At 36.0% G+C, this 16,257-nt stretch overlaps 1 protein-coding gene across 14 annotated transcripts in view; it reads left to right on the top strand.

Moving 5' to 3' along the window:
- Nucleotides 1-594: 594 nt before the first annotated feature.
- PAM (peptidylglycine alpha-amidating monooxygenase) overlaps nucleotides 595-16,257 on the top strand; it is a 66,454-nt gene continuing 50,791 nt past the window's right edge. For all 14 annotated transcript variants that reach the window (XM_068177129.1, XM_068177137.1, XM_068177136.1 and 11 more), the window contains exons 1-4: nucleotides 595-1,119; nucleotides 2,221-2,341; nucleotides 4,532-4,589; nucleotides 11,255-11,342. In XM_068177129.1, coding sequence (XP_068033230.1) covers nucleotides 1,028-1,119; nucleotides 2,221-2,341; nucleotides 4,532-4,589; nucleotides 11,255-11,342 — 359 coding nt within the window. In that variant the 5' untranslated portion in view covers nucleotides 595-1,027. The remainder of the gene's footprint in view (nucleotides 1,120-2,220; nucleotides 2,342-4,531; nucleotides 4,590-11,254; nucleotides 11,343-16,257) is intronic.

Below are 16,257 nucleotides of genomic sequence, written 5' to 3'. Positions count from 1 at the left end.
GAAAGGATAGAAAACTACTCAAGCAATATAAAGCAGTTTGATGTCAACACTTCTGGTTACTGTATTTCTAAAAATAATTTTTAAGTATCTTTTTCCTGAAATGGGTATAAAAGCAGCTAAAGTACATAAGAAACAGATACTTATTAATGACATAATGGTTTCTTACAGGTTGAATTAAAAGTAAAATATTCTTCTAGTCTGCAATATATGCAGAAAAATTTGGTGATAGTTAATAAAATTTATAAACCTTGATTCTTGCTATGTCAAATTGGTGATTTTTTTTCCTGCTTGTGGAACACATGATACTAGTGTTTGCATATGTGAAATACTCCATATTTTGCATTTTATATATTGAGGAGGTTATTATATTTCTTCCCATCATGTAAAATATGTTTGAGAGTACATTTTATATATCAAACTGAAATGTGTCCTGGGTAGGAAAAGAAGGACTCAACAGAACTAATGTAATCTTTATTGGGTTGGGCTAAAGCTCATGAAAGAACTTATTAATGTATTAAAATGCCTCAACAGTGATTTGCTGAGAACTAATTCTCTAATGTGTTAGTCATCCTTAAGCTCCTTTTGTTTTTACAGGTTCTGAAGGATGACTGATGCTGGTTTCTGTGATGCCACTTGAAGTCTCCAAGTGGAGACTGTGCTGTGGATTGATAAGTAACGTGCGGATTTAACTGTACAACCTGGGCAGAAAGCAACAGGAGTGCTAGTCCTTTTCAGCTCCTTACGTGGACAGAAGTACAGTGTCATCTATCTGCAAAGGAAGATTCTTCAACAGCATTTTATAGCCAATAAAAAAGACAACATAAAACATCCACCTTCCTGATTTACAGTGCGTCACGTTCCAAGACAGATGGTCTGTCAGAAGCTGGAGGATGCCCACAGAGCACATAATAACGAAGTAGTGAAATGATACTGCTGCTGCTGCTACCTGATTGTTGCGATCACAGCTGATAGAACTGCACTGCCCTTTTTCTGCTTGCTTAATCAGGCCAGAAATAGCAGGGTGGACATGGCTGGCTTTGTTAGCAACCTGCTAATACTGCTTCTTCTGTTTCAAAACATCTGTTTGGGTTTCAGAAGCCCAATTTCAGTCTTCAAGAGGTGGGTTGTGGAAGAAAATATTATGTGTTGAATGCATGCAGTCAAAATATTACAAAAGTATGAAAAAGCATGTCTTAGATAAAAGTATGTTACGGTATTTTTTCAGTTTTGATCGTTGCACAGAATTTTCTTTCTGCAATTTGAAATGGCACTGTTTTCTTGCTGAAGACAGAAATTAATGTTTTATCCATAGCGTTGCTCATTAGATAGAAGGATACAATGACAATTAATAGAACTTTTTTAGTTAACACTACAGCTGTATTTGAGGCTACGCAGGGAGTAAATATATTTCAGATGCTGGAGTTAGCTTGCAGGATAAGATCATGTTTTAACAAGAAAACATCAACTAAGCTGAATAGTCCTGAGAAATTTAGGGGTTGTTTGAATTCAAAATTGCATGGGTGAACTTTATGGTAGTGTGGAAAAGGATTTTACTGTTATTGAGTTTGGGTACCATGTTGCTTCTGTATACTTGTATATACATAGTCAAAACTTGTATCAGTGTTGCATCAATGTTTCTCATGTCTTACCATTCAGTTCTTTATAGTGATCTGCATTTTTCTTACAATTCATTTATACGTTGCATTCAATACAGAATTTGATATTTGCTTGATGTTGCCAAGTTTACTATTTTGCTTTGCTACTTGTAGTAGCATAGAAATTGCTATAAAAGCCATAGGTTAAAAGTTACCCCTTTACATGTAATTTAAATTTAATCTGTATAGAATTATAAATCATAGTCTCAAAAAAATCCCCCAAAACTGTTGTGAATTATTAGTAGTACTTGACATTTTGTAGTGAACTAATTCTCTGTCTGTACATCCATGTGCCTCAGGCAATTTTAGGATGAGATAATAGGTTACATTTTCAGCTAACATTTTCCAAACTAGTTATCTTATTGCTCAGATCAGGAACTACTTCAATAAGTACTGCATAACTAAGATGTTTTTCTCAGCTTGTGATGGAGTGAAATTTTCAGATCACTCCTGGAAATATTCAGCATTGTCTTAACTTCTTTACTAGTTCTGTAAGGACCCTTCTTTTAAGAAAGACATAATAAAAATCAATACTTAAAAAATCTTTTTCTTTCTTTTTTTTCAGATATAAAGATACTAGCACATCTCTTTCCAGTGAATGCCTTGGAAGTAACCAGCCGGTGATTTCCTTTGGTCTGTCAGATTTTGCACTGGACATTCGCATGCCTGCAGTGACACCTAAGCAGGTGAGAGAATTGCAGTTTTTACCTCTTTCTCTTCTTTCAATAAGATAGGAAAACAAAACCTTCCCTACAATATCACTCAAATGAAATGAACAAAAAAATCAGGTTAAATTTTATAAATACATATCTATATGTACTTCTCAGGGAAAAGTAGGCAACAAAAAGTAGCCTCAAATAAGAGAAAAATGTCTTAATTGAATTAATTTTAATTGTAAAATGTTGGTTTCATAAACTGAATTTTTGAAGTTTTATAATGTGAAATATTTCTAGCTGTGCTAGTAAGACATGCAGTTGCAGTTTACACCAAATCTCAGATGATGCATCAGTAAATCTAATTACATTAAACTATACGTTGCTGCAGCTTCAGCAAGCTGAGAGAAAACAACCAAAAAGCATTTTAAAAGGGGTAGTACTTCTGACCCAGTATTTTTAACTCTCAAAATACTCCATGAAAAGAAGTTATGATTTTTTACTCTTTATGGTATGAAGTGTATTGTATTGTGCTGAACCAAGTGAGTAAAAGTGAAGACATTTAAGATTTTTAAACTTAACATTACAATTCACATAAAATATTGAGATTCCACTGTCACGTTCACATCTAATTTCATTAAGCAATGTAAAGAATTATTATTTTTTTCTTTTTGCAGTAAGCCATTGCAGAGAATTATATATATATCATTAAGAGGTCTACATCTCTTTTAAAGAGCTGCAGGTGCTTGAAAAGAGCAGTATGTTGTGGTGCAGTAGTTGATGACTCGTTGTTGCAGGCAATGCTTTTTAAGGGAGTGAAGAGAAAATTAGGTTTTCAAGTTATTGGAGAAAACCTCTCTGGAACATGTAATTTAAAGCAAGAGGTGTCATTTCAGCAAGTGCAAAACAGAAATAAGGTTTCTACTAGATCTTCTTTGCAGCAAAATATTAAACTTCTCCATCAGAAAGAGTGAAAAGTACTCTCAGTTCATCCAGGTGCACATTTATAATCATGAGTTACTGATTTTACCTAAGGAGCCATCAGCTGAACAGCTAGGAAACATATATATCATATATATCAGTCAGTTCAGATTTCTATTAAAAAACCCTTTTCTTGGTGTATTGTTATGTCAAGGCTGAGGGAAAGGTTGCCAAAAACCCTGCACTTTTTAAGTGAGTAACTGGGCATGTTGAAGGGGTGGGAGGGCCAGGATTCGTCTTACAGTTCATAACTGCAGTTGTTCTATGGGTGCATGAATGTCAACCAAGCCCTTACATGATTTACGAGTGCTCTACGTTGTGCATTCTTTTGGCACAGGTACTGCACATGAACATTAATTGAAAACTGTTCAATTTCTACTGCACTGTGAAGCATTGCTGCCATTGGCTTTCGAAGTTTGAATATAAGGTCCTAAATTAGGTTCTGCTTCTTTTAAAAAGAAAAAATCTTCTGAACCCAGGTTAAATAAAAAACATAGAATATTTCCTTTTCTATTTCTAGAAGGCTTTAGTATTTTAACTGTGTAAATGCATGTAATAACAGTACACAAAGGCATTCACATCAGTCGTATCAGTTATCCTCTGTTCATCCTTCCCATTTTCTAGCAAAACCACCAAAAATGGTTTCTTAACTGTGCAAATCACTCTATATGATCACATATTGTTATCACTATTGTACTTTCCTTCTCTGTTGCATTTAATTGTTTACACCTATCCACAGTCTTCTTTTAAATTAAGTTTGAAGTTATTCATAGCAGGAATTTTATCTTTGTCTGTTTAGATGTCCTTATGAAAGTGAAAGCCTGCCAGATTTTGAGTTCATGGGTGTAGTAAAATTCCAGTAGGTGATACAGTTCCTTTCCTAAACAGCCGTAGAAGTTGGAAAAACATTTAAGAAAAAAGAGGTTTAAAATAGTTAATAGTGTACCTATCAACCTTATAGCTGCTTTGATAACCTTATCTGATCTGTTACATATAAATAAATTGTGGCAATGAATTTATTTCTTACAATAGTACACCAGATAACATACATCATATCTGCCTGAGTATCTCAGTAAAGTACATGATATTTTTTCTAGATGGTCCTATTGTATGCATATATTTGTTCAGTATTCCCACATTCATTTTCAGAAAGTGTAGGGAATTTTGATGCTTTGTTTCTATTCTTTAGATTCTAAATTTTCCCAATTTTAAGGTAATTTCTGTTCTCTTTTCTTTTAACAGTCTGACACCTACCTCTGCATGTCAGTACCCCTGCCAGTGGATGATGAAGCCTATGTAGGTGAGTATTGGTTAACTGCAATAACTTAAGCAAGCCATTTTCAAGAACCTCAACATTTCCTTTTTTTCTTTGACTCATATTAACTTAATCTTTGGATGTCAGAGTTTCCAAAATGCATTTGTTATGTCTAATGTGGAAACAAACTAGAGGGAGCTACTTAGAGTCAAGATAAAACTGTATCTGAGGAGATTCATGAGTAATAGCAGTTAAGGAGCTGCATGCAGATGCCTCTGGCAGTCAGGACCAAACAGTCCATTTGTAAAGTATTGGCTTTCTGTCTCTGGCCGGATACTTATTTCTGCACTGCTGAGCAGACTGTTTATTTACTTCCTGGTACAGGCTGTAAATACTAGGTACTTACAGTCAGTGTTGGCTGCAGAAAGATTTTACTTGGAGGAGAAACCAAACCCTCTCCCTCTTTTTTTTTTTTTTTTTTTTTAATGGCATGGCATGAATAAGATGGCAGAGAAATACTGTAATGTGTTACAAATGCTGTCATCATATAAATCAGCAGAACACCATCTGGTCAGAAAATCTTTGCGGTAGTTAAAATTTTATTGTGCCTTGCCATGAACATACAGTCGTTCAGATAGAAAGAAGGCTTACTGGTTTGGCTAAAGATAGCTTTGCTTTCAGAACATGCTATAAACTGTACAAAACGAAACAATATTTTTCTTTCTTTACACTTCCGTTGCATTTTAGGATACCTGCGCTTAATAAAAGTATGGTGGGAATCCCATGTAGTTTTTGATGTAGTGTATTATGAGATTGTTGTTCCATGTGGATTTTCTTGCGGAAATCCCTCAGAAGATTTTGATTTTCATATTGTATTACAGTAACTAAGAAAAATGATTAATTTTTTTTCAGTGCTTTCTCTATATATCTGTTTTGCAAAGAGGTGAGAATCTGACCTCACATTTTGGTTGTGATTATGGTCCCAGAAGGAAAAATGAGCATAGAAGCAAGGGAGTGAGTGTTCACTCTTGAATAAATTATGCTTGCTGTGCTGTGTGTGCAATAGATTCTTCTGCTTTTGTTGAATCATAGAAAGGCAATACTACTAACTTCCTCCTTATGCAGCTTTTATTTAGTGTGTCACTGAGTTGAAAAATTCCATAGTTTAATTCATTGTTAGGTTCTTTTGCTTGTGTTAAAGGAACATAAACTTCTTTGATGGTTTGTATGCTTAAAAGGACCTACATTTTGAAAGAAAAAGTACTTTTTCTTTCAGGAAAGAATACTGAAAGAATTTGCTTGAAAGTTATGCAAAGTCTCAGTGCAAATCATGCAATGAAACCCATTTTATTTTTTTCTGCAGACCTAAAAATTTATATATTCTTCACCTGACTTTTACAGGATTTGGTCACCTTTCCGGTGAACACTGTTCCTGACTACTCATCATTACAAAGCAGAATAAGGTCTCTGGACAGAGAAACCATTCTAGTTGTCTTTAGAACTTTGAAGAGCAAGAGGAACTTGATGAGCAATCTGTAAAAAGCGCAGCTTGTTGTGTGAACGTAAAATGTTCCCATGATAGCATTCCTTAGAAAGATATATATGTGTGTGTGTGTGTGTGTATGTGTGTTTATGTATGATTCTTTTTTTGTATGCCTCAAAATTAGAAGAAAATTTTTGGTTTTTCCCTCTTTTGTCACTTCCACATATGGTAAAAATGAATAGGCATATGGTCAGTGTGAAGCATGTGATCATCCCATTTTGCTCCACTGGAAAGTGTTCCTTATGGAAAAGGCTCAGATTGGAGTCTTCATAACCCATAGAAGTTACCTGATCTAGAAAAAGTAGACTCAATCATATCCAGCTGTAGAGAGTTGAAAGAAAGTATAATGACCTACTTTATAAAATATCTAAGTAGAAAACTATTAACTTGCATACATGTATTTTGTGTTGCGTAAATAAGCACAGAAGGTTAGCATGCAGAAAATGTTTAATCTTTTTGAAAGGATAGAGTGTATATTTTTATAGTTAAAGTTGGATTTGCCTTCATTGCATTGCCAATAAATGGTGTAATTAACTTTCCTTAAAACATACTGTTTTGCTTTGTGACAAAAACAATAGAAAACTAGTATATGAACTGTCACTGGGTTGCTGTTTAGTAATGTTGAGAAGACTCTGTGTTCTACAGAGCTTCAACATGAGGATGTGTGAATACACATAAATGAAACAATAAACTGGATTCCTGAAACATTTTCATGGTAAAGCTACGTGTTCTGCCTTCAGTTCAATTTATTTGCCAAGTAAATGCCTTGTGCTTTGTTTCCTTTTATGCTTTGAAGGGACATTTTTATAACCACATGTCTCTACAGTTTCCTCAAGAATTGCTAATTCATTCCTTTTTTTAACTTTGCCTTCCTATTTTTACTCTTGTTTCTTCCTTCCTCCAAGACATTTTGGAAGAGGAGGCTCTATAATGGAACCTGCAGCAAGATATTTTTTTGAGTATTGGTGAAATATAAGAGCCTTGGAAGAGATAGCTTCTTTTTTTATGTGGGCAGTACTACATTGTTATTAAGTAGAAATTCTTTTGTAACCCTTTTTTCAGTATTTTTATTAAATTTGTAGATAAGGACTTTGAATTCAGACTTCAACTTTGCTATTTCCCTAAATGAAACCAGTAAATAATAATGCTTGGACAGGGACAGTGGGTATAACTTCGTACTTCAAAACTGGAGGGACGCTGTACCAGAATTCACAAACTTGTTCAGAGTCAGTTCTCAGACACTATCAGAGGAAGGAATTGACCACACTTACTTAATGAAATGTTGCCAGCTGGAAGGAGAATTAGAGCAGGTTTTGCCCTATGGATCTTTTTCAGGCATGCATCTCTATAATTTTGCTGATGCTGTTTTCTGTATTAGGTTCTCTAGCGGAGGATCAAACTGTCAAGGCTGAGATTTCTGTTTGAACCAGTTGTTTCTCTGTCCCAAATGGCTGTAAATACTGACAAATTTGATTAAGGAGAATATTTTTTTTTATGTGGGTTGGTGTACATTTAGGTTTATGTTAGGAACATACCCTTTACTCCTGGGAAGTGAAATGGCTGTGAGATTAATATGTTGATATTAGACAGTGAGATTAATATGTGATTTTCCAATAAAGTATTACTTTAGTTTTATTTTTAAAACATATCATTGTGGCTTTCTTCTTCTGCATCCTGTTTATTAATGTTTATGAATAAATAGCTAAACCAGAAACACAGGTCTGGTCTTTAATGTTGCAGGCCTTGGTAAAAATCAGTTTTTCATAACTAAATTGTAGAGGGAGCTAAATGGTGCTCTACAGACACTCAGAAAAAGTTAGTCTGACAGCAGGCCTCTCAGCCAAAAAACTTGACTGTCACCTTCACCTGCTTATATTCATTTACAAGGGGGACCATAAATAAATGTATTTTTCTTACTTACTCATGATAAGTCCCTGTCAAATTGTGCTGTAGAAATGAAATTGAGCCTTCTACATTCAGCAGCACGCACTGAAGTGATTAGATGGTTTATTACTTTTCATCCATAAAGGACTCTGAGAAGCTCTAGGTTTGTTATTCTGTTATAGGATGTATAAACTTTTCTGTTGCCAAGAAATTTATCAACTTTATTTAATGGAATTATTGTTTGTAAAGATTAATTTATTAGAAGTTAGTTTTTTAAACACATAGCTTAAGTACACAGGGTTAAGTTTAAACTGATGTCATGTTCTGTTCATTCCTGTTTCTCTTTGAGTTTGTAGTTCTAAGTAGTACTTAAACAAGAAATTATGTCAGTCTTCAATTTAGTATGTGTATGAAAGCTGCTGCTGTTATTTTAGTAATCATTTGTATCACTTCTGCATGCATTAAAAATTAACTATTGAGTAATATTCTGTTCATTACTGTAAAATGTGGAGGCTGTCAACTAGGAAAATAGGCCTGCTGTTTGATATTTCCTAAGCCTTTGGTAATGACAGCAAGTCCAGAGCAGGGACACAGAGATGATCAGAAAGATGAGCACCTCTGCCATGGGGAAAGGCTGAGACAACTGAGGCTGTTCAGGAGAAGAGAAGACTTCTGGGTGACATAACTGTGGCATGGGGAGAGACTTTTTAAAAGAGCAGGGAGTGACAAGACAAGGGGGAAAGCAAAGACAGTAGGTTCAGATTAGCTATTAGATGAAAATTCTTTACTGTGAGGGTGGTGAGGCCCAGGCACAGGTTGCCCATAGAAGTTGTGGTTGCCCATCCCTGGAAATGTTCAAGGCCTCATTGGATGGAGGTCTTAGAAAGGTAGCATAGAGGAAGGTGTGTCTGTCATGGCAGGGTGGTTGAAACAAGATGTTCTTTAAGGTCCCTTCAAACCCAGGCCACCTTCTCATTCTGTGACAGGTATTGCATTTGGCTTGAATCCCACATTAATCTGTATGGCTTTTGCAACACAGGATTTTTTAGTTGGATTTTTTTGTTTGTTTCTTTTAACCTTCTCTTTGGAAAGTTATATTCCTGGGTGTGCTGCTAAGAAAATAGCTGTAAAGGAACCATACTGTAACTTAATGCTTAAGACAAAGCAGTCTTAAGCTCATAGACTGACTGTGAAGTTATTCAATGCTTCCTTAAGCAATCATGAGGTATATCAGCTAAAATATTGTATGCCAGAAATCTGATTTTACTTTGTTAGCTTTGGTGCATTGTTTTCTCTTGGTAAGAATAGCATTTAGTCAGGTATTTGTAATAAGTTTTATAATAGTGCTTGAAGGTCCTGTCCATGCTCTAGGATATCATTGTAATAGGCACTATGTGGTGCGAATATAAGACTTCCTGAAATACTCATTAGAATAAATACATGCAGTGGGATAGTGGTAGAAAAATAAAAAGAAACAGAGACAGTATTAAGCAGCAGGACAGATGGTGGCTTTAGCATCTAGCAGGCCTAACCTTCAATTTTACCTTTATTGAAGGCTGCCTTTATAAGTGGTACTTACAGGACATTTTTTTACAGATATTAATTTTGACAATGAAGTTAGTGAAATTTCATATATGTGAACTTCTTATAAACCCCTTCAGAAGTATAATCTCTTGATTGACAACAGCAGCTTAAAACACCCAAAACATCTGAATAGTAAGGTAGGAATTCCACTATGACATGTTGCCTCTGCTGTGCAAGCATAAACCATAATTTCACTACTAATCTTTACTGATAAAAACATCAAAACAAGAATTGTCTCCATAGTACAGATTAAGTTTTTGTCTATGAAACAAGTAGAATTTGTTTGTAGAAAAATAAAGATGTTGGGTTGTCTCAAACTTTCTTCATGCTGGCAACTTTAGTAGTTCTTAATTCATATATATCACTCAAAGTACCTTCTCAGGGCATATTGGTGCTTTTACCTTACTCTACTGGAATCTCTTTTTTCTCAAACCAAGCCCTCAGCTGTGGCATGCTCACTTCCTTACAGTCTGACCACCTATTCAAGCTAAAACTTGACTTACATGCTTTAACTGGTGGCAGGTTTTCCTTACTTTCTATGACAGATCTCAGCTCCAGAAATTGAGTTAGAAGCTATTTGGTATTTTTTCCCCAGTGAAACTGGGACGATAACCCACATCATTCATTTCAGGAGCCCTGCCACAGCTCTTTGTTAAAATACTGATTTCTGAGTGCAGGTAATGCCATAAATCTCAGGAGCATAATATTGTTTCACTGGTTTGCAGCTTCACCATCTTCCCTGTTAATAGCTAAAAGACAGTTACTTGGAGGCTTCTCACTGTCAGTGTACATGTAGAGGCAGCATTAACTTGTCTTCAGAATTTCTGCTGTAGGACAAAGTTAAAAAACATTGCATTCCCTGCAACGGCATATTTTTTCTGTAGTAATAAAAGAATGTAATTTGCTTTTAGAAATGCCATTATGGTCAATATTACTCCCATGATGTTGGTAAAATTTTTACTTTGCTAAAGAGGATCACAAGTACTTCAGAAACGAAACCAGTGTTTTATCTGTGGCTTAGTTTAAAGAACAGACATTTGAGAGGTGAACATTCACATCTAATATTCTAATAAAAAGAAATATTTGGGCAGTGAGACCATGCTGACTTTAAACAAAACTTGGTTTTCATTCCAAAGGATTTGACATATTAGTGAGACTTAATCCCTTCTTGGAACAGTTGTCCCAAGAAAGATGCAGGTAAAAAGCCAGGTAGAATACTGGAAAAAGATATTACTAATGCAAAAGATTTAGTTGCTCTTAACTGTAACTTACTGCTTGTTTGTATTTTTTATGAAGTAGAAAAGAATTAGAAGAGTATTATTAAGTCACAAGTCCAGATTTCAAAGGTAGATTGCAATTAGACTGGTGATGAAAAATTTTGTGGTTTGGGTTACACTGATGTATTAACTTAGTATCATATTTAACTTCTGTGGAAAATACAGTGGTTTTCATTAGGAACTTAGAGTTTCTTTTTATTAATAAATAAATGAGATACATGCACTTTTTTAGCTTAGAAGGAAGGCTGTTGAATGAAAATTTAAGGAATGTGTGTAAGGGGAATGCAGAAGGCAAATAAATGGGTGGGGATGTACTTGCCTTATTTGTAGTATTACAGGGAAAAATGGCAGAAGATTGTCTTGGTTATGTAACTTATGGTAAGATTAGATTGCTTACTTGTTTTGCCATATTTTTTTTTCAGTTGACTTTAAGCCTCATGCCAGCATGGATACAGTCCATCATATGTTACTCTTTGGATGTAATGAACCTTCCTCTACTGAAAGTTACTGGTAAGAACTGCATCTTCCTTTTGTTATTAACCAACTCTTTTTCAGTGTGAATTGCTTAAACCTCTTCCAGTGTCAGAATCTCTTGGAAAAGTAGGAAAATTTGAAATGAAGAAGAAATATATAACAATCTAGTCTTTCCACACTTTAAGTGCTATTTTTTAACTAACTCCTCCATATTCTTCATGACTGATTGACTGTCTTCAAGGGGGAGGCAGAAGCTGTAGTAAAGAGTGTCATTGAATACCAAGAAACCTAATCTTTGAACTATAGTTTGCTGCTTTTCTCTGTATGAAGTCATGTACCAGAATGAAACTGAGCAAAGGATAAACTAAAGAAGATTATCAAGTGATTTGGTAGTTGACTTGTGCTTCAAAATGCCTAAGCAGAGGGAAATGCCTAAGCATTTTGAGAGCAGAGGGAAACACTCAATGCCACTAAAATAGGTGTGTGGAGGCAATGTGAAGAGAATATGAAGGTGGGTGGAAATTAAGAATCTATCTGGTAATTCTGCAAAGTTTCTGTAGGTTTTCATGAGAGAGCAGATGAGGTATTTTTGCTAATGCTACAAAGGTTATATGAATTATTCTGAACTGTAGAACAATTTCAATATAGGTGTTCTGATATGTTCTGACAGAGTTGTGTAATCATAATTTATCTTTTAAGTAGTTACCAAAAAGACCTGGAATTTAGAACTAACAGTATAGTATAATATAATTTCAGGAAAAATACCCCAAAACATTCTGAATGCCTATTTTGGGCAGGTGATTTGATTAGTATTTTAAACATGTACAATGCATTTTCCTCAAAAGCCTTATCACCCATTTACCTAGCAACCAATAGTTCTAATATTGAAAATTAAATCTTGCACAGTTGTGCAAGAAAAGCAGATGCTTAAGAAGTTCAGACCAAAGTAAAACTGAAAGCATAGAATTTCTATGAATTTATTTTCCCTGCAGACAGCTTTTCTGTGTTCTTTTTTATTGTATCTCAAATGATAGAATATACTTGAATACTTTAATGTGAACAATACGCCAACATAAATTTTTGCCATTCTGACCTTTTAAAAACAGGTGAGTATCCTATTTAAAACTCTGTAGATTGTACTTGGAGCTTGATCTGTTTTCATATTTCTGAAAATAGTTTTAAGAGAGCCTTGGAATAATTTGTACATGATAGAATTATGTTGTTAGAGATTGATCAGGAGCTTGTGTTCAGTTGAAGTTATGAGACAATGCCTAAGTCATGTTGTTAGAGATTGATCAGGAGCTTGTGTTGAGTTGAAGTTATGAGACAGTGCCTAAGTCAAAAGTAACTGGTGTTCTGAGGTTGTAGAAGAGTTGGATCCAAAGCCAAAAACCAAACTTTTTCAAAGCTGAATGAAATTGAAATCCCTGTTTTGAGTCTAGAGTTCAGGTAGTTTGAGCTCCCTGGTTGTACTTTCACTCTCCCAGCAGAAGACTCACCAATGACAGTCTTTGTAGTGTGTCAGCTAATGTGGTTTTTGTTCTTGATTGAGCTACCTGTCAAACAACAAGATACTTATTTAGTTATGATGGACTGAGCTTTGTTGGACACCAGATTCCCACCAAGCTGCTCTATCCCTCCACTCCTCAGGATGGAAAAAAAACTCTTGAGTCCAAGCAAAGGCAATTTAATAAAGCAAAAGCAAATGTTGTTCAGAAGTGGAGGAAAACAAAGTATTTTATTCTCTTCTTTTCATCACCAAGCCACTTCCTAGGAAACAGGACTTCAGCACAAGTAATGGTTGCTGTGAAAGCCAAATAAATAACAAACGTGCGTGTGTGTGACACAGTGGCCGCTAGGAGATACCCTCCCGCTAGCCCTATCTCCTGGCCTGTGCCAAGAGTGGCCGCTCTCTATACACCCCTACAGCCGGTCAGGGTAGCAGTGTGAGCAGGGCTGCTTGGTACCCTGAAGCAGCAAGGCTGCTCTGTGTGGCTGCTGTTTCCAACCTGAGTTGAGAATCCGAGGTGTAGGAATGAGAGGGAACATTTGTGTGGGTTCCCAAGGGGTTTAATTCTTGAGAGGAGCTAGGGACAAGTGACACAGAATACAGGCTTGCACCAACTTACATATGGGGGAGGGTACAAGGGGAGGATACAAACTTTAACCAACTGCAGGACACCTGGGGAGGAGCACAAGGTGGGGAATACATTGTGACAGCCAATGGGGGGCAACAGGGGAGGAGAATAGTTTAAACATACCAATGGGGTTTCAAGGCATACAGGATAGACGTGGAAGATTCTAGGAATAAGGGTGGGGCTACTGTGACAGACAAGGGAAGAGGGCAGGGTTTCACTGACTGGTGGGGAAGGATCCAGAATAAAGGGTTGGTCTTTGGGGAGATGGAGAGGGAATTGGGGAGACACAACTCTGGGGTAAACCAGCATATATGGGGGCAACCAGAACAAACCATTTTGAATTTATAACAGAAAAATGCACCACCACATCTCCCCCCCCATTTTTTTTTTTTTTTTTTAGTTTTGAAGAAAGAAGGGAGAGGGATGGGAAAAATAAACTTTCTATTACCTTTAATTGTTGAGTCGATGTAATATGGTTTGAAACATTTCTTTGGTCACTTTGTGTCAGCTGACCTGGCTGTGGCCTCTCTTAAGGTCGTTCCCAAACACTGATGTGTTATCAACACCTTTCTAGCTACTCATTTGAATCCCAGCAGCATGAGGGTTGCTGTGGGGAAAAATAACTCCGTCTAAGCCAGACCAAATATATTAATGTTGTGTTTAAATCTGCTGTTTTCAATTTTTCATATGCAGGTTTTGATTAGATCTTGCTATTTTTAATGTGTATTTTCTGAGGTTTTATGTTTGCTTTGCACTCTCAAAATGAAAGCTCTTCATTCACTCTCTCATCATTTCATATCCCTGTTTTTTCAGCAATTTGCAGCTTCTTATCTTGCTCTACCTGCAGTTATTTGCAAGGCTAGAAAGATGATTATGTGTTTTCTACATAAAATAGACTAAAGAGTGCTAGAAACTTCTAACCTAATTTTGTTAAAGTAGTTCTGGTGACTCTGTGTTATTGGTGTTCATTGTTGTTTATTTTGTTTGGTTATTTGCCATTCCTTTAGTTACCTGAAGGCTTGCTCGTCTCTCTAGTAGGGAAGGAACAGTTGTTTGAGCAGACTGCTCTAAGACTTGTTTAGAAGGGATCCTCTCCTTACTTTTTACATGCTCAACATTTTTACAGAGCCAGCTTTGATTCAATTAGGCATGCCACACAGATTTTTTTTCTTCTAGTTCCTTTTTCAAAGTTTTGGCAATATTAGTTATATATGGTTTATGAAGTCAAGTTTTTCTTTACCATAATGATGTGAATTACCTGTGTTATGGAAAAATAGGCTGTTAGGAACAATCAGAATAGAAGGTCAAAATTAGTTTTCCTGAGATGTGAAATTTCATTCAGGCCAGTTTTGAGTGAGGAGGAATGAGAAGCATCCAGATTACTCTCTTTGGATTAGCTGCCCTTTGGCCATGGCAGTGCTAAGCCAAAATCTGTGATGCCCATCTGGCCTGCTGCCTTTTCTGGTGATTTGACACTATTCTTGCAAATGTCCCTGGCCTTCTGAAAGGCTGTCAAGTTGTGTGGAATCTGCCCTGGTTTCAACATTCACTGCAGTGGGGTAGAATCTTTATCTGAACATATGCTAAAGGTTGTTCTCCCTTCTTGGAATACACAGGCCTTTCCACATGGGAAAAAAAAATGTTTCCCAGGGCTCGTTGCCTCAGGTGTTGATCAGTACATTTAAAAAATTGCATAGCTGTTTCTATTCCTTGATCATAATTGATCTAAAAACAGTTCAGCCACAATGACAAGTTTTGCCTGAGCTGACAAACTGTGTTGAAATTGAAGTAACATGCCTGAACTGATTGATAAAAGTTCAGATTCTCTGTAGATAATCAGGAATGTGCTTGAATGTTTTAAAAGAAAATGTTGAATTATTCAGAACTTGTGAGTCTCCTGGCAAGACAAGTCTTGCGCTGCATCAAACCTAACACTGAAATAATCTCTTGTGAATGAGCTGATTCATAGATAAAGCCATTATTTTGAGATCAGGCAGGGCAACTTTAAATAGTTATGCAAACAAATGTATAAGTGCAGGTCACAGATGGCCACCTGGTGATTCCTCTATCAGACAGTTGTTTCTGTTGGCAGGAAAGAATGGGTTTAGATGCCTTTGACATCAACAGTTCAGTAGAGGTTGCAAAAGATGTCATGACTAGTTCAGTGAGGGACAATTACTTCATTGCATGAGGAAGGGTGGGGGACAGTAGAAAGAATTGTATTTTTGGGTGTAGTTTCTTACCACTGCCACTGCCCCAGAATGTTCTGCAACATTCAAGAACTAAAAATGATGATTCGTCTTACTCAATCACCTCAATTACCCTTTTTTAGGGTATAAATACTTTTTTTAAAGTATTGATTAGTATTAAGGAGTGCAGTGTAATAGAAGAAGAAATAAAATAAGTTAATTGTTACTGTAACCAATGCAAATATGCTAAAGGGATACCCAAATACTGGTCTTGCTGACATAGTGAAAATTTTCCTTTCAGTCTAGGTAATCAGTCAAAACCCCAGTGCCATTAATAAAAACAGCTCTTGAACTTAACCAAGACTGGGGAGAATGCCTTTAGGAAGTCCCGGAGAGTTTGCAAAAAACACAAAAATCCAGGAAGCAGTCAGTAAGCTCTCTCTCCTCCCCCAATCCATTCCAAATTTTGAGTCAAAATCAGTTTTTAGAACAATAGTGTGTAATATGCAGCTATAGTCCATTTTTAAAGTATTCTGTATCACTCATTCAGGTTTGAATCTCATTTTTTGTATGTAAAGAAGCTATGATTTTCAGTGATTTTTTGTTAGTTAAATTTATACTTTT

Source organism: Anomalospiza imberbis, chromosome Z, assembly GCF_031753505.1.
Source record: "Anomalospiza imberbis isolate Cuckoo-Finch-1a 21T00152 chromosome Z, ASM3175350v1, whole genome shotgun sequence".
Classification (NCBI taxonomy): Eukaryota; Metazoa; Chordata; class Aves; order Passeriformes; family Viduidae; genus Anomalospiza; species Anomalospiza imberbis.
This window is presented reverse-complemented; position numbering and strand designations above follow the sequence as displayed.